Source organism: Centrocercus urophasianus, unplaced genomic scaffold (genome assembly GCF_019232065.1).
Source record: "Centrocercus urophasianus isolate 14NV4802_14NV808 unplaced genomic scaffold, USGS_Curo_1.0 seq_24, whole genome shotgun sequence".
NCBI classification, from domain to species: Eukaryota; Metazoa; Chordata; class Aves; order Galliformes; family Phasianidae; genus Centrocercus; species Centrocercus urophasianus.
The window spans coordinates 4,075,965-4,095,314 of record NW_024884800.1 but is presented as its reverse complement, the minus strand read 5'-3'; the positions used below and the strand labels follow the sequence as shown (position 1 = coordinate 4,095,314).

The 19,350-nt window shown below is 42.4% G+C and overlaps 1 protein-coding gene across 6 annotated transcripts in view; it reads right to left on the bottom strand.

Annotated features, from left to right (window-relative positions):
* The window catches only part of LOC122163806 (integrator complex subunit 6-like), a 51,141-nt gene that overhangs the window by 13,354 nt on the left and 18,437 nt on the right, over window positions 1-19,350 (bottom strand). For all 6 annotated transcript variants that reach the window (XR_006170051.1, XR_006170052.1, XM_042825308.1 and 3 more), the window contains 6 exons: window positions 6,298-6,447; window positions 5,520-5,609; window positions 5,030-5,213; window positions 4,089-4,217; window positions 1,988-2,151; window positions 813-965 (listed from right to left, as the gene is read on the bottom strand). Coding sequence is in view for 4 of the 6 variants with exons in the window: in XM_042825308.1 (XP_042681242.1) it covers window positions 813-965; window positions 1,988-2,151; window positions 4,089-4,217; window positions 5,030-5,213; window positions 5,520-5,609; window positions 6,298-6,447 (870 nt within the window). In the remaining 2 variants the exon portion in view is untranslated. The remainder of the gene's footprint in view (window positions 1-812; window positions 966-1,987; window positions 2,152-4,088; window positions 4,218-5,029; window positions 5,214-5,519; window positions 5,610-6,297; window positions 6,448-19,350) is intronic.

Here is a 19,350-nt window from a genome sequence, read left to right as displayed (position 1 = left end):
TGAAAAAGAGCAGAAAGGTTTTAGTCAAAAAAGATTTCCTGGATGACTTTGGCAAGTAAAATACCTGGGAGTGCTTTAACCCCACATTTGAAGTAAGTTTGTTAAAATTAACTTCGACTTCTTCAATTAAAACCAACTTCCAAAATGTTACACTTTAAGTGAAGTTGTAACACGTTTTAGGGAAACAAAAGCAGAACAAAGACACTTCCAGTCCCACCCTTCCAGCTAAGATATTACTCGTCAAGCTCCTCTTGGATCTATTCAGATAGCCCTTCCAAGAACACAGCTCAGAAGAGAATTACAAGCCTTACTGTCTAGAGAATACAGGAACAAGTCACTTATCCAAATCACAAATGATTTCAACAACAGAACTTTGGCCTTTTCAAGGCCAATCTGGTTAAAATCAACAGCTTCCATTCGACTCCCACCAGCAGTTTCAACTACTTAGTGGAAATCATTACCTAATCAACATCTGAAACTACGGTGGAAACGAGCACCAGGTTTTCCCAAAAGCAAATGAAAGCCTATAGAGAATTGCAAGATAGCCAAGAATGGAGCTTGAGGGACACATTTCTCAGCAAAATGAAAGGGACCTAGAAACAGAATCAAATGAGATTACAGAACCTGTAGAGGAAACATTCACTCTAGCTTTTCATAATTCATTAGAAAGAAGGTAACGGAAACCTTGACAAGTTTCTTCCAATCAGGTGCAGCCTGACACCAGGCCCCAAAACCTCCAGGCCTACAAAAACTAAGGTACAGTCACTTTAGGGTACTCATTATGTTTCTAGAATCAAATAAAGGGCAAATACCTGCCAGCAGGTATGGGGAGACTTTCGTTCCAAGATGTATTGCGTTAAGGGTGAAGGTTCAAGCTCATACTTGTCAAAAGGAAGCTTGTCTATTACCATTGGCTCACAATCAACACAGGAGAACCTCACAACAGGGTGAGCTGTGCGTGGAGGCTAAAAGGAAGGGAGAAATATAACATATCTGTTATCTGGTACTTACAGTTAAAAGCAAATTAATTCTTTGGGAAAGAACAAAATTCATAAGTATACATTTCACTATCTTTTCAGCTTGAACACTCCTGCTCCAGTTTCCTTCAAAAAGGAAACATGCTCCTACAACAGAATATTAAGCATTTCTCCAGTTTAAACACACAGACGTTGCTCCCCCAACAAGAGAAAAACATGGTTAACATCCAACCATTTATCTTGATACTTAGAAGTGCCCATGCTGTTCAACCCCTATCACAGTTATGTTTGAAGAAAACTTCCAATTCCGCTTTCCAGCTTGCTGTTGTCACAGAATTACAGGTTATAAACCACTCACTTCCCAAACAATATTCTCAAGATATTCCCTGCTGAGTTTGATTTCTTTTCCCCTTGAGTCACGGGTGGTGGGGAGGAAACAGCACTGAGCCCACTGGCAAAGTGCAGACACAGATCATGCCTAACAAGAGAGGCTAGTAAGGCAAGCCAAATGCATGATCATCCTAGTGGGAAAGGGTAAAGTTAATGCTGTTTTTATCTTATTTTTTGAATGGGTAGCTTTTCTATTTCAGTTTAGTTCTTTCTGGTAGAGAAAGAAGAGGTCGTACATGAAGTACTGCTAATCAGAAAAAAAATAAACAGGTCAATCTATCCTCATCAACAACAAATACTCCCTGTTCCACCCAAAATGCATTTTACAAAGCTTCCAACTAAAAGCTGTGGTGTATAAGGTAATTTGTAGATCAATTCTACAATCTTTTCAAAGCTTTACCAAAGTATCCAACTATATATAGAAGTAAAACTTTCAAATAGAAAGTAACAGCATAGATTATCTCCATGACATTGTTCTGTGTTAAAAATAATGTTAACTACCCTTTTAAAGTGAAGTCAGATCATGTTAGCAAACAGAGAATGTAAGAAAAAAAATTGTATTCATTTTCAATCCGTTTAATTAGGTGCAGAATCCTTGTTTTCAGTTCTTATTGACTTACCAGTGTTGGTGAATTCTGATCAGGCCAAAAAGATTCTGGGATTGGCCAATGCCCAACAGGAACACCAGTTTTGGGGTTAGGCCGTACATAAATGAGTTTATGACAACTATGCCACGGTTGAGAAGCAAATGAATTGATGGGCCTGGATGAATCAACAAGTCCATCTAAAATTTAAACAAAGCAAAATAACAACAAAAAAAGAAAATAAAAAGCTACATGGCATGCATTTGTCTCCCAGCAAAATTTCTGTATTAGTAACCAATAAGGTGCTGCATCACAACTCTTTCAAAGACACAGATCTTTACATCAGTGGTTGAAAAAAGCTACATTAAGTGTAAAACAGCATAATCTGAGAAAAAATTGGTAACATTCGTCCATCTATCCTTCCACACCAGTGGCATAACAATTAGATAATTAGTGCAGCAGGGCACTTTCATATTATGAAAAATGCTATTTGTCTAAGATCAGTACTTGGACACACATCTGATAAGCAATAGCAAGTCTTTCATTTTAGTTCTGCTGCACCTGTAAAGACAGACAGTTTGCATTTACAGTCTTTCTCCATGGGATGCAAAGCTCACTGACTGATGTCGCCACTCATGGAAACTGAAAGTGGAGAAAAGTTTCATGGAAAAGCCAAATGCATCTGGCAGGAGCAGCTTTTGTCACATTCTTAATGAGAAAGCAGTCAGAGAACACTTCATCTCCACCACTTCCTGGAAAAAGCAGTGTTATCTGCCAGCCTGCTGTAGCATACTAGCACAGAGTTCCCTCCACCCTGACTGCAAAGAGCTTTGAAGCAGCACAGCATCTCAGAAGTTTCTCAGACTGCTCTCCAATTCATACAGCACAAAAGAGATCACCTTTCTAACGAATCTTAGCATTATTTGAGTTTACTAAACTGACCTGCTTTCGACAGCTGGCCAACCACAGCGTGCCTTTCTGTCTGCCAGCACTTTTTGCTCCTCTGCACTATATACACAGTGACCCTACAGCTTTGGTGAACACCACATTTCTCTCTAGTTGAGGACTTCCTCAATTTACGTAAAGGCAGAAGTTCTCATAAGTATCTTCATGCATATGTATTCACAGTACATCACCACTTAAAATGTGACAAAAGGAAAAAAAGCAATTTCACCAGCTGTTTTGCCACAGGAGAGCATTCGAGCCAACAGAGACCCAAGAATCTGCTGAGGTGCTGTCCTGCATGGCCCTACAGGAAAGCCTTGAGCATACTTCCAATCAAATGATATTTATTAAGCAAAAGGAGAAAAAAAAATGTATAAAGCAAGAAAAAAGTGATTAAAAACAAGTAATGAAAACAAAGTTAAAAACAGGCTACGCTGGGATGCCCTGGGGATCCTAAAAGCTATCATGCTTCTGACATTCCAGCAACACCCTTATTTTCTAAGTACAAACTGGTCACAGCTCTCTCCTTTCCAGCCATGAATTCTGAAAGCTGAAAGCCTGTTCCATGTTAAGGATGCATTTTCCTATTTGGTTGTGCACTTCACTTGCAGCTGGCAGATCAATTCCTTGTTCTTAGCACAGAGTTCTTCACTTGCAGCAAGGAACATTCAAGAGTTTGTGATCAGTTAACAGTATGACTCAAATACTCCTGAATTTATTTCATTTATACACAAATTTTGACAGCACTAATTCAATATTTAGCACTTTCATTAAATACTCACTTCCCTCTGTTGCTTCCTTCAGCCTCCAAAAAAAGAGGTGAAGAAAGTGACAGGAGAGCTGGCAAGCAGGAAGGTTATCCATTCAAATCCATAGAAACACACAGCACTTGTTCAACCCACCAAGGACCAAACTAACACTGGGAACAATATAGCAAAGACAAGACTAAACAAACACAACTCAAAAGTTATAGAAAGTGCATCCACTGTGATCTGGAATATTTAAAGAGGAACCAGAGCTCGCCCACTGAAACTTTACAGTTTAATCCGTTTTTTTTAGATTATATTAGGCCTCTGAGAAATCCTGTACACAGCAGTGAAAAGTTAGCAGGAAACTGAAGACACTTAAGGACATTTGCATGCACACAGAACACTTTTTAAAAAACATTAGTAGAAAAAAACAGTTACTGTACCTTCTCCAATAGGAGCTGGATCTGGTCCTGACTTTTCAAAGTTAATAACAACTCCACTTTGGACTTTTTGAACTAGAGATTCTAAACACTGGTTCAACATTCTTTGTGTCCGAACACAGTAAGAACGACCTACAAGAGAACATTAAGATCACTCAAAGCTTTCCTATTCTCCCTGTGTAAATTAAGGAAGATATTTTGTTATATGAAGTCACACTGCCAAGGCTTTCAGCTTTATCAAACATAACAGCAGCAAGCTTAGTAGAAACTGATGCAAAATGCTTTACAAGTACAATAAAACCAAAGGAAGAAAAAACAGCTCAGCTTTTAATTCTTCATAAGAAAAGCCATTAAGGCTAAATCAGGCTGGAATAAGACCAAGTTTACAAGGCCCTCAACAAATTCTGATTTCACAAAGTCTGTACAATTTGTCTACTGAAATCTAACCAACACCAACACAAACCCAAACCTCCCCTCCCATGCAACATTTTGTCAAGAACCAATTTAACAAAAATTCTGAGGAAGATCTTGAAGAACAAAGCCCAAAATTAATTATTTTAAGGTTCAATATTAGTTTATCAGCCGTTCAGCAGAATTAACATCCCTTTAAGTAACATCTCTTCCTCACAACTCAACATTTATGCTTGTAAATAACAACCTCATGAGTGAGCATAGCCAACCCCTGGAAGGACAATCTAAGAAATTTTCAATCCTTCCTACACTGGTGCACTGAGAAAACACTCCCACACCCAGTACATCTGAAACTGGAACGTGACAAAGAAAGTTCTCCCATGCTGCAGGAAACTAAGCTCAAAGAGAACCACAAAGACTCGGGCAGACACTGAGTAATTGTGAGTGAGAGAAAAGCTAAAGCAAAAATGAATCCAATACACGTTTTAAAGCAAATGCCAAATGTAAATCAGAGCAAAGTAATATCCAGGTACCTCCTGTAACTTCGCACATCTGTGTGATAGCAGATTCATCAGTAGGCACACTCCCAAGCTGCTCTGGTTCAACAGATGCAGCTCCTGGCAAACGCAGCACTAGAGCAAACAGTCTTTGATCCCAACGAAATGGTTCTTTGGTTAGTTCACTTCCAGGCAAAGGAGAATTCAAAGGAAGATGAAGCTGGTAAAGAAAGATTTAAGAAAGTTTTCAATATTTGACAAGCCATCTGAAAACGTAACACCTATTCCTCTGTAAAGGACCCCATTTCTCTTCTATCCGCTAGTTTATCTGAAGTTACAGTCTGGAAATCCACATGGGCTATGAAATTGAGGGCTGAGCAATGACAGCAATCCAGCTTCCCTGCTATGCAGAACAAGCTGATGGAACAGAAGCACTTTTTGCAGCAATAAAAGCACAAGAAATATTCACCTCAACACAGCACCAACTTGTAAGATCATAACTTGAAAGAATTTAATGTCAGTTTACCTCCTCCTGAACTCCAGCCGTGTTCGTCAGTTTGTTTCCATCTGTGATGGTAATCAAAATAGATGGCTCAAGAAAAAATGGATTCCTTCCCTAGAAACAAAAGCACAGGACATTCAGGTGTAGACTAATATTTTTGTCATCGTGAAATAAGCAATAAGATGAACGATTCATCAAACCAGAAGTTCTCTTCCAGCAGGCATGGAGCCATGCAGAGCTGGATGCACAAACTGCATGTGCACAGACACTCACTAAACACATTTTTAGAATTACTCGTCCTTTTCTTCCAGTAATAACTTCAAACTTTTCTGTTCCACAGAAGCATGATATAAATTCATAATAACTCAGTGAAGTCATCATTGCACGATGACAGCGGGGCAAAAACTGAGTATTTTTAACTGAATCTTCCAAATGCGAGAAAGGAGAAAGACAGAATGGTAACTACTGATAAAATAAAACTGAAAATAAAATTTGCTGCCACCCAGTGTACAGGTTCTAAAGCAGCAACTGCCCACTACAGATTGAGTTATTTACACTACTACTTTGAAGTTCCAGAAGAAAAAAAAATGATATTATCGTGGTATCTCATGGTATGATCAGAACATGCAGTAAGAAAGAAAATCAAATCTGTCAAGCTTTAACATATAATTATCCAACAGAATATTGAAAAATAGGGAAAAAAAAAAAAACTCACAAAGATATACTTAAACCATCAAAACCCCTCCCTAGCATGATTTAGAAGCACACAGAGAAAAAGGAAGACTAGAGACAGATTTGTTACCTGTCCATAGTTGTCTATTCCAGACACTAATCTATTGAGATTTAACAAGTCAAAAGATGATCTGAGTGCCTGACCAAGGGTTGTCAGTCCTGACGCCTGCAGATTTTTCAGTTCATTCATAAATGTTGCATGATTTTCTTTCCATCCAGCCTGTGAGATAAAACAACAAAGAAAAGTTTTTTAAGTCTCGGTTTTGCAACAAGCTTGAATCAACTGCGAGTTGTCATTAATCCCCCTTCCTAACAAAAACAAAAAGAAAAAAAAGCAAAAAAAGACTGTATTCCTCATTAATGAACATGATGCATCACTTACATGCTACATTCACCTAACCCACAGCTGCAGAACCTGATGTAAAACATATGGAAATATACAATGTGATACTGCCAGCTTCTTTTCACTCTTCCTCCAAGAAATCAAGAGTACAAGAAAAGACTCCTACAAGGACTGCTACTGCCCCGCTGCTGCTGCTCCCAGGTTATCTCCTCCCTGGTGCACCATGCTCAGCAGGAACCACTGCTCTCTACTCCATGTTGTGCAAGAGCCTAAAAGGACAGGATTTTCCTGTTTTTTTTTTGAACAGTTACATCCCACTGCTAATTTCTAGAACATGCTATGGATTGGGTAGATGGCAAAAAGACAACAAGCTAGGAGTCATAAACCAATTTAAGAACAGAATAAAAAGGGAGGAGATGAGAAGATCACTGTCTCAGCTGAATTCTCAGGCCTGTGCTAGATCTTCTTCCCTTCAGAACAACAAAGTAACATAAGCAAAACTAATAAATTAACAAAAATGCACAACTAACAAACCGCAGGAACTGAAGCATCAGGAAAACTCCCAGAGATGCCACGGTCTGGGTCTGCTCACCTGCAGCTCTCCCTGCCCAAAGGGCTCTCAGGGCAAGGATGTGAAGGTGAATGCTTTGAGTAGCTCAGCTCAAAGAGCACAGAGGATTCCAAACCTCCAGAGCTGTTCCGTATGAGGAATCCTCAGAGCCACCAGCAGCAAAAATGCTGCAGCACAGCACCGCATGCTGCGTCTACACGCATCACACCAGAAATGTTATGTGAGCCATCAGAACACATGTTACACCCTAACCAGCCATTCCAATGCTTCAAATCACTTGCTCTGTTGTTCAGAACAAGCTCTCTACCAACAGGGAGTGCTTCTCCACCCAAAACCTGGGAGGAAACTGCTGGAAGTGAGCAACCACAAAAAACTGTGAGTGAATCCCTCAATGATCCTGTCTGGTAACAGCAGCTACACAATGAGTTGTGCCTCAAGGGAAAAGCCAGGTTCAAGGGCAGCAAATCCAACATTTCCTAATTTCACACCTAGTTTTAAATAAAGATTTGTTAACATGCTACATTCTCCAATTTAACCTCAAAATAAGGATATGCTTCGTTTTGGTTTTGTTGTGATCTGTTTGTTTTAATTAGAAAGACCAAATTTAATGACAAGGTCGTCTTCCGTTAAATGGATTTGCAAGAAATAGTCTGCCCAATGTATATAATTAAACACAAACTCTGAGGACAGAAGCTCAAGGCCAAGAAGCTGTATTTTCTCCTCTCCATTTAGGCAGCAGAATGATTCTCACGGCAAAATGAAGAGTCAAGTTTATAACATGGAGCACAAGCATTACAAGTTCAACAAAGCACTTTAAAGTGATTAAATAATAATCCTCCCTAAACTCAAAATACGCCCAGTAATGCCACTTTGAGAGAAAAAAGAAAAGCACTGTGTTATGGAGCACTATTGCTGAAATGGTAAGGAGCAATTAAAAAGAAAGAGAAAAAACAGCCGTCAGACATCCAAATGTTAAGAGGACCAAACACAAACAAACCTACAAGAACTACATGTCCTCTACAGGTCAGTAAGCTTTAAGTCAGAACTAAACATCAGTTATTTTAGCTGTACACGAAGCAATCCTAAACAAACTCCCACTACCTTCAATATTCCATCCCTACTTAATAAATGTTGGGCATAAAATTCATAGCAATCTGAGCAGTCATCACCTTGGCACTACACTTCTATGCTGTCCTTTGGTGGTTTACACAAGGTCATTTTAGCCTTCCTGTGCACACCAAACAACTTTTCAAAGACAGCTGGATTAAAAAAAAAAAAAGAAAAAAAAGAAAAAAAGGAAATGCAGCAGCAGTACTGTAAGCAAAAATCTGCTTGCTTGTGCCAACAAGAGGTGTCGAGGTAGGAGACCAAATGACTGCATTTTCAAGTGCAAATTCTGGACTCCATCCTATGCAGCTTTGAGGTCCGGAGTGCTGTCACTGTTAGCAGCACTGTGCCACCCTCTGTAAGCAAATCATGCTGGGAAAAAAGCAGCATACCTGACAAGCAGCTGTAGCTCTGTGGTGGCTTAGTTTGGAGACAAATTTACACCCTGCTCTGTTTCACCATACGGCTTAGGGAGCATCCCAGTAGCTTTGCAAAGCAGCTGAGGTCAAAAAGCTCCTCCTGTCAGCAGGCAGCCCTACACTGCCTACAATTCAGGCAAATGTCAAGGCCAAAAACCTAGCAAGAATAAGCTTTTATTTACCTCAACCAAAACCAAGACGAGCTGAACAGCAAAAGCAATAGAACTGGGCAGCAAAAGGAAATTTGATTCAGGATCAGTAATTTAAAGAGACCCTCAAGATAAAGGGGAAGCAAGAGAAAAACATTTTGATTGCAAGAGGCTGGAAATGACATCCTATAAATGCTTTAGCAAAAAGCAGAACAAAAAAGCCACTACATTTATCACACAAGAAAGCAATATCAAAACACAGGTCACACATGACAAAGTTCTGAGCATGCAACATGTGTGTACTGCAACCCAGCCATGCTGCCTTAACCTGATTTTAGATACCACAACATCTTTAATGCAAGCACTCACATTTCACACACAGCACGGGGGGTGGCAGTGACATCAAATAAGGTACTGCTGAGAACTAAAGGCAACTCCGTATGGAATTGCAAAGTATCACAAGAAGAAAGTGGAAAGCAGATGTATATTTTGCCTCCCAAAGCTTAAGTTCTGTTTACTGATAACTTTGTGCGCTCACCACTCAAATTTGTCCACGTATGTGTAAGAATCAGGTAGATATTTCTGCCCTAGGGAAAAGAACTAACTCTGTTTGACTCCCTACGATGTCAGAGGTTGCTTCTCACTTGTCACCTCTTCAAACACAGCCCCACATGGCTCCACATCCTCTGCAGAAAGGAACACCCTCCCAGGTAATCTTGTCTATCCCACCCCAGCTTCAGTAACTCAGGGACAGGAACTGTAGTGAAAACAGTCTTCGTTTTCAAAGCATGAATACTGAGAATTGGACACCCCAGTTTCACTATGACAGATCTTGCTGATGGGGGCAGGAGGGGGAATACCATCCATCCGCCTCCTTTCTGCAGAGCTACAGAACGCCCACACTGCTCCCACTGGCTTTTATCTGATGTTCAGACATCTACCTGCACAGCAGATGAGAGGTACTAATTATGCTAGGAAACACTCTGTACCACTTCAACGTTTAACATCTCTAAAATAAACCAACACCACCCAACGTACATCACCCACCAACTTCATTTGCACCAGTTGTTTGCCCTGCACCAACGAGGTAGGAGAAGGGCTGGCTCCAACACACACTCACAGACATAAAACTCTTCTCCACATACTTAGGACTCTCATCTTTGAGGCAACAGAGCTCACAGGTTCTGCCTGTTCCTTATTTGCAGGTTAACTCTTCTCTGGTTCCCAGTACCTGCATGCAGCACAGCATCCTGTCACTGTACAGCATCACACAGCCCTCAGTAAAGAAACCTGTAAAACCAACATTCTTTTTTGTTCTTGGCACAGAACAACATCACCCCATCTCTTAGACATGAGATCAGAATACCTCCAGCACCGAGTGATCACAGCACACAGGACTGAAAGCAACTGGGCAGGGGGTGGCACTGAGTGCAAGGAACCAGTGTGCATTCAAGCTGCCCTGGTCTTGGACACTGCTGTAGATACACCAGCAGATTGTGCTGGGCTGCTGTGGGAAGAGAATCCAGGGTTGATGGGACCAAGCCAGCTGTGTGCATCTGCTACTGCTGTGTTATACTCCCCAGCACACAATAAATTACTTGTTTTACTAGTTTCCATTCCCCATTCTTCCAGTCTCCCCTTGCCTTAGGTAAGGGTTTAAAACACACAAACAGCTGCTACCCAAGTCCTCTGAAGCAAACTAGGACTGCAGGATAACGACAAAAGGACACGTACATATTGGTTAGCGAGCCATGGGAGCTCAGCTTTAGGTTTTCATAGGAAGCAGAAAATGGAGCAGAGTTTCAGGGTGAAGATCAGACATGAGCCTATTACAGATATAAGATGCTATGCGCTGCTGTTGGACCATTTTAGAAATATCATTAAAAATAAATCTGAAAAACACTGGGAAGAGCAGAACAACTGAAAAATGGCTGTTCTGAACAAAACTTCACACTGACTCCTAGTGCTCACTGCTCTTCCAGACCATCAAACTTGCTTTCAGCACCAGCCACCCCTGGCTCTGTCCTCCTGGCCTCTTCCTGCTGCCAGCACTGTTGGAAAAATCACAAGGAAAAAAGACAATAGCTAAGAGGTTACAGAGCGTGCGCTATCATCACAAGGGATTCTTCATGACACATTGTTGGGACTGGAAGAATTGCTCACGATCCTCTAGCTTTACAGCACAGAGCTGAGATGACACAGCATGATCCACATTCATGCTGAAAATACTCACATTCTTCCCAATCCTTCCAAAAGCACATTGCCAAACCAGTGCGGCTCACCAAAACGTTACATGTCTTGCAAGCTTGCTCTGAATCTCAACAAACAAAGCAATCAATGCAGAAGTCATCTCATCAATGCATTTCCCCCACTCACACCAGAAATTGCTGCTCAGGGTGCTGCCAGCCCAGCCCAGCATGCCCACAGCCCCAGCATGCCCACAGCCCCAGCATGCGCCGCCAGGATGCCTGGCGTAACTTGAGGAACCAAGTGCTCTGACTCAACAGATACAGATTTTCCCACTAAGCAAAGTGTTTTTTTCTTTTTAGTTTTGGGGTTTTTAAAACCCTTAACCAGCTCTAAGCAAACGTGCTACAAACACCAGTACTAATGCATTACTCTCACTTCTGGACAGAACACGCAACAGCTTAACTCAACCACGCTGCAGATCTTCGTTTGCAGTTGAGTTAGATGACATCCATCTTATGGAGATGTCTGATGTTACACAGGCTGTTTTAATTTTCAAGAGTTTAAAAGCATCCCAGAAAACAAGGCTGAAGCAACAACTGTCTTCAACTTTAAAAAGCAAGATGGCAGAGTTCTGTAGAGTTGACTCAGTAGTCCATAATAATCTTTAACATTTCCTATGCTGCTTTCCTGCAGAGTCCTTATAGGAGCCCACAAAAAGAAACACAGTAACCAGGTAAAACATGAGACTGGCCCTTTGGTTAAAAAAATAATAATCATAGACTGGCCTGGGTTGAAAAAGGACCACAATGCTCATCTAGCTTCAACCCCCTGATACGTGCAGGGTCACCAACCAGCAGACCAGGCTGCCCAGAGCCACATCCAGCCTGGCCTTGAATGCCTCCAGGGATGAAGCATCCACAACCATGTTTTTCCTTGGCACTTTACTAAAATCTCCACCCTAGAAAAACACGCTGCTTACACTTACAATGGATTACTATACAATTGTTTTCTAAAATTATTCTTCAATTAACAAGAAAAATGCAAAGATTACTTTTAATTACTGACATTACATTTTGCTGTTGTTGTTGGTAAAGACACAAGAATCACATATTAAGCAGTACACTGCAAGAACGTGGTTCATGAAGGAAGAAAAGCTTCCAAGGCTAAATCAGGAGTGAATTTCTTTAACAGTCTGCATTTACAATTCACAAAAACAACAAACTCCTCCCCTGTTTGGTTGTTTTGTTTTGCTTTTCCTTTGTCTTGTTTGTTTTGTAGTTTATGCCATTAAACAAAGCCAGGACTACGAGCATTCAAAATACAGGAAGAGGAGAACCACTGAAGGATGGAGGCATCCAGAATCTTCTCAGAGGGCCCTGAGGACACCGCCGTCCCCTCCGAAAGCACCCATCTTCCAGAAGGCCACAAGCTGCCTTCCAACTCACACAGTACAGAAATAGCTTTTTCCCCCCATTTGACTGCAACTATCTGGAGTATGAAAACGCCACGGGAGATAGCATTAAGATCTGTCTTACCCATAATAGGCTCAGAACATCACTCCTGCACCACTGCAGCAAGACACTGCTTCCTCCTGGCAAGCCTTCCCAAAGAACCACGCAAGGACGAACACTTGCCCCAGTGTCAGCAGCCTTAATTACCTTTTTCCATTGCTTCACTGTGTGACAATCAGCATTTAGCACTATTAGCTTTTCATGAAGGTTAAAAATAAATACTCATTTTCGAGATATCACAGAAGTATGTTCTGCCTATTCTTAGCTCCACCACCAAGCCAGGCTGCGAGGCCCAGCCCTTCTTACAGAAACACAACCAGAAAATGAAAAGGCACACATGCAGAACCAGAAAGCAGCACCAACAAGGAGCAGGCAACCAATGAAGATTACACAGGACAGGAATCAGTATATCATGACCTTCCTACTTGCAGAAGATCTCAAGTAGGAGAGAGACTGGGAGATCCAATTTAACTGTTTGATTACACATTTTAAGCTTCTATTTTTAAAATAAAAGCAACTGAGGATGAGTTAAGCTTCTTAGTGCAAACATATCTACTTTTGTCTAGTTTATCCTGTAGTCTTAAGGGCTTACATCTTTGAACGTGTCCAAGATCAAATAAAGAACCAAATAAAAAGATGAAAAAATAAATTACTACTCTGGCTATGAACAACAGCTACTGGTTTCCATTCCAATCCTTTGACATCTCACCAACAGCATGGAGCAGAATCCCACTTTGCATGACAAGTCTTATTTTACAAACTCCTGTTAAAACAGAACGGCTCAAAACGTTTCCATTAAGAATTAACACAGCAACACAGATTCTCCTTTCTCATAAGGATTGGTAGCTTGTTTTGGTACATAACTAAGTTCCAAAACTAAGTGGCAGCCAAGCAGAGGTTTGCCTATCACATCCATCCAGAAAAGATTTCTTCTATTTAAATTCAGTGTCTTCCAAAACATGATCATCTTACATTACCTTCGTTTTTTTAACAAGGGACCTTCATTTCAGTGTCTAGCAAACTCTTTCTTTTAGAAGAACCACTCTGAATATTACTGCTTTTAAGAAAGGAAAAGGTACATTGCTAGGCAGAAAGCTCCTTAGTTCAGTCCTTCTCCTTGTCATACGGGTTCCTGTATGAGCACGTTGCCTGCAAGTCACAAATAGAAGGCAGATAGCAAGGAGCAGTCACTCCATATAGGGAGAAGGAAAACCAGCATGTTTATGCATGTTTAATAGCACATCTGAGCTTCACTCTACTCAATATGACGCTTCTCAAGAAAGGGAATGTGTTTTTTAAAAGTTGCTCTCTGCTGGAACCCACTTGGTACCTCTGTAAGCTAAGGGGAGCTGCAACACCTCACTGTGTGAGGCCAACTTACCAGTTGTGTTCAATCAAATTATTTTAATTTTTGTAGGCAGACATGCACAGCAGTTCTTAAAATGCAGATCTCCTACTTTTATCACCTTCAGCTTTGCTTGTTCAATTTGGTTAATTAAAAGCAAAAACTGGGCCTCTGTGCATGCAGTGCACACTTCCTTCGCTGAAAGATTTAAGTGATAAGGCAGTGAGACAGAAAAGTGAGGTAGGAACTGTTGGTGGGGGATTCTCAAACAGTATTAAGTGGATTTTGTTTCGTCCTCAAAACAACCAGACAACTGGGATTTGCCCAAGTGCTCCTTAAATAACTGACTTTTGTTTGCTCCTCTTCTTAAATTAATTGTGCTTAAAACAGAGCAAGGGCAATCGTTGGTTTGAAGCTGCCAGTCATTCTCTCTGAAAGCCAGACCTGTAAGAACAGGCAAATTCCATGGCAAAAACCAAACCAAGCACATCAGAAGCTGCATAGCAAGGCTGGCTCTGCTCAGTACGTCACAGGCAGTGGAATATGCTAGCACTGAGACAGATTAAACCTTGCTATGAATGACTCAAAACACACAGGAGGAACTGCTAGTAAGTAAAATAAGAATGGTTATCTCTCTCTAGTAAATAAGCACAGAACACAGACTCCTGAAGCAGTCGTCAATAGCACACCATGTAGCCTACCTGTATGTCATTCAATTCCAATCTAGATCCTGCAATGTTTTTTTCTCCTCCCAAAACTCTTGGCTAGCAGTTCACTAAGCATACAGCATACATGGAGAGAAAGATAGGCCTCTCCCACCCACCTCAGCCTTCCTTCCCTCTCTTGCACCTATCTGACAAGCAGCTTCCCTGTGTTCCTCCAGCTGCTAATCTGCTTTGCACCAAAGCACTCTGCCTGTTGGTAAGCCTCCAGCTGCACTCCCAGTTGTTCACATTTCCTTTTCCAGACAAGTCAGACCACTCAGTACTTGCAGTTGCAAAAAGTCACACTTTCTGTATAGAAAACCGATCAGTTCTTCCGAGTCACAGGGGACCACTGATCAACAACAGCCTGACCTAAAACTATTAAGAAGAGGCATGTCTAACAGGAGGTTTTCAAAGAGCAGCCATACGCTGTCAGGAATGTTGAGCCAGGTCTCAGACAAGCACAGAACGCAGTCCTGGGCCCAGATTCTGGGAGCCTATTTATAGCACAGTCCCAACTGACTCCTGAATTCTCACACAGTGCAAACACATATAATTTCAGACGCAGCAGAGTAAATGCAACTTAAGTTCTCCCAGCCCCCTGACTTGTTACCCAATCGCTCAGAAGGTCGTATTACAAAGTCACGCAATAACCTAACACAAAAGCTGTAATTCTATGACTCTGTCATAAATAATATTCCTCAAGCGCTGAGGAAAGGCCGTATCAATACCAGGAGCCCAAGATAGCAGTCACTAGGGAACAGGGCACTGCAGTTGAGAAGACCATAAGACCAGCATAAGACCAGCACTGTTTGTTTCTGGGACTGGAGCAGCATTCGCAACTGCGTGAGCAGACCACAAACAGCAGGATGGGAGTTTTAACAAAATCAGCACTGGGAAAACAAAGAGCTAAATCTTGTTTCCCTTTTCAAAACTCTTTTTAGGTAGAGATTTAAGTACGTGACCCATTTACAGAGAAATTTTGGGATATCTTGCTTTAAACTCCTTCCCTCTTTTCTGCATGGCTGGAAAACAGCGAAAGTTTGGCGGAACAAGGGCAGGTGAGAGGACTTTTCCCATCTCTTCCCACACTGCTAATACCATTAAATCAGGAAAAGCCAAAGAAACTGCCCTAATATCTTGTCCATTTAAATCGTTATGTGTGCTTAAGTATAGAGGAAAAAAAACAAAAACTTGCGGAAATGAAGTTTTAATGAAAAGCAACAGAGCAAAACAAAGCAGAAAAAGTCACAGAAGTCCATTATTGACACATCTGCAGTCTCTGAACTGCAGACTGCGGGATTTTAGGAAATCAGAATTGTAAGTATTATGCTTGGACTGTTTTTCCTCCCTCCCCTACCTGGTATTCCATTATCAACCATTTTTTGCTCAGGAGGTGAGGTTGGCACATCCTGAACGAGCACTAGTGTCAGGTTAAAGCACAGATAGGAAGGAACAAGCTTCTACTTCCAACAAGCCATTAATACAAGTTTCAAAACAAGGCTGTGCTATATTCAAAGAATCATACAACACATTTATCTTAGTCAGAAGGCCAAGGATGTCAAACACCGTCCCAGACAGCAACACTGTTTTTAAATCCACTTTTCTCACCCGATAAAACTAGAAACAGAAGTGTGTACATTCCTTCAATACCTAAAATAAAGCACCAGTGTTTTGGTCGTAACGGACACCTGCCACGCGCTACTGGATATGAAGAAGTTATACTGTAGATACCATTTGCTCCCCAAGTGTGCTCAACACTCAACATGAGAACAGACAACCCGAGTGCAGTGCCACAAACACACCACTAGACTGAGGCAGACACATGTGACAGTATCCTACTTACAAATTTCCATCTAGAAAGTCTCTTACCTATAGCATAAACACAAGGCTGCAATTCTTACTTCAAGTAACATACCCTTTCCCTTCTAGAGTGACCCACCGATCAACAGAAGTTACAGACAGCCATCCTGATGACTCGCATAGGACCAGATCTTTGGATACACACAGGTTTACACATTGCATATGCACAGCATGCTTTTATAATATTACAAAGTTGCCTTTAATTGCAGAGAATTTTGATAGTGCAGCAGCACTTGCAAATGACCGCAGCATAAATCACTGCCTACACGTGATCACAGAATCAACCACACATCACAGCATGGTGGAATGTGATGGTTCAGAACGCACCTTAAAGGCGACCCAGTTGCAAGCCCCACACGAGCTGGCTGCCCCCCACCAGGTCGAGATGCCTGGGGCCCCATCCAGCCCAGCCTTGAGCACTTCCAGGGGCTACGCAGCAAGCGAGAGCAAAGCAGCTCCAAAGGCATTTGCCGAGTGAAAGGTGCTTAAGAGATTCCCTTCCCCTCCACCTCACTGCCTCTGCCTTCCTGGGACACCTGTCCCTTCAAACACGTGCCACCCCAAAGCTTCGCAGGGCCACTCCACTCACTGAGCAATCTCATGTCAGAGAACTGACTGGAGGGCTCACAGCAGCCCTGCGGCTCCTCTCACAACCGCTCCCGCTGTCACATCTCAAAGCACTTCAGACCTTCCACGCTGAGGATACTTCCAGACACATCACCTCACTGCACAGATTTTAGCACACCATTTGTGCTGTAGCAGAAGCCTTCCATTTAGGCAAAATGCCACCACATGCACGATGTTCTCTCCTGATGTGCTTTCCCACCAAAAATGAACCAGCACTGCTGTTTTAATATATTCAAAGGCTGCAGGTAAACAAGTTCTGAGCTATACAAAACCAGTTCATCTCAATTAACCCACAGGATTATTTCCTTCGGTTGTTTTACTGCTAAACTTAAGAACTATCTGTGAGATTATGATGCACACTAATCAAATTACATAAAGAAAAAAAGAGGATAAAGCGGTCACTGAACAGAACCAGCCGTCACTGCACGTACTTGGAAATCAGACCTGCAAAATACATTCACTTGCCAACTCTGTTTTTCCTTCTTCTAAATCAACAGAGCTAATGAAACGCCATCTACAGCAGCTTTAGAAAAGAAACTAAGCTTTACTTCTTTTAGAAGTGCTTTTTAGGATGCCCCAACATACAGAACCTGGGCCAGACTGAAGTTTTTCTCAAATAACTTGTTAGAACTACAGAGGGGCACCACAAATACAGGTAAAGGACCTGAGAATGTGCCTTCAGCTGGGAGCAGCATGGTGGTGTTGCTGTAAAGATCTCTCTGCTGAATGAGACAGAACAGCAGCCAAACCATAGCAATTTCTGGGGTGCTGTGATGTGGTGACGTAACGAAAGGAGAAAGCAATCTATTAACTATGGTAAGCATTGATTTATTGGATTGGCAGCCCATTCAGAGAATGATGCTTTAAGGTTAGGGTCCAATCTGAAAGTCAGCATACTAAAAGGAAACATAATCTAAAAAAGTCAGGCATTTGCATAAGAACTGAAAGGTGTCTTTTTTTTCCCCCTCAGCTATTTACTGTATTGCAAATATCATCTTACTGGACAACAGGTATCACACAGTCCTGTTTGTTTCAGTCATTATTACTAGAACTGAGCACACAGACGTTCATTAGTGCATTATTTTAAGCATATTAAGGATTTTCTCCATCAGATCTGAGCATCGCATGTGATAATAACCTGCCACATTATCACACAGCTCTCCAACCAGAAGGGTCACTTTTAATAAATAACCATCTGTGGAAAGGTATCTCCCCCAATCTTAAGATCTTCCTTTAAAGCACTTGACACAAAACTAGGATGGAACCTTTACTCAGGAAATTCAGCTCCCTGGGTCTGTATGACACTTGGTGTTTGTGCCCACTCGACGTTTGCATCCATTCACAAATGGATCAGGAAAAAGACGTGTGTGCCTTATGTCTTTTAAAGAGATTAAAAAGATACAAAGCCACTTTTCAGGCCAGGCCAAGGTGTGGTGGCAAATCTGAAGTTTTTGCAGCAGAAAACTAATGGTTCCCAGTCACAGAAATATGATTACTTCTGTTCCCTCTTCTAAAAAAAGGGCAAGATGTAAAAGTAATGTAGGGCAAAGATGTAAAAATAACATAATAAATGAACCACAATAAAAGCTTTTCGTTTCCTGGTGAAGTTAGCAGTGTAAATACACAGCTGATGGAAGGAATTGTGAGATAAGTTCCTTCATTAAAGGACAGGGGCACAATCATCAAACACTGCTTTTTTTCCACAACTTTTCCTTGGGAAGTTCCAGCTGGGGAAGCAGGCAGGAGCCCACTGCGAGTTTGCACAGGGCTTTCTCCGGCCTTTGCGGCAATTCCTGCGTGCCTGCCGCTCTGTTTGTGGTAACCACGGCCCTGACGGGGGGTTGCGTAGGAGAATTCTAACCCCGCCACGGCACAGACGTTCTCCGCAGCACGCTTTGAGCGCTCGAGATGCGAGTTTGATGCTTTCATCCGCGACGCCGAGGCCGCGCCACCGAACGGTCTCACCGCCGCTTTCCCTCCGGCCGCGACCTCGTGGCGCAGCCGGCAGCGCAGCGCAGCCCGCCGCGCGGCAGGCCCGGCACGCGGCCCCTCTCGCTCCATCCCCGCGGCCGCAGCCAGACGGGAGGAGGCGGCACTGCCGTGCGCGGCCCCGCGCTGACCGAGGCCGCTGCCGGGGCCGCCTCGTGCCCCGCTCGGGGCTGCGCGGCGGCGCCGTGCGGCGCGGCCCCGCGGGAGCCACCGCCTTACGGAGGGCGGGGGGGCGGCCAAACGGCCAGGGAGGCGGAGCGCGGCGGGGCGGTGAATCGCGCCGCGTACGTCTCCTCCCCCCCCCC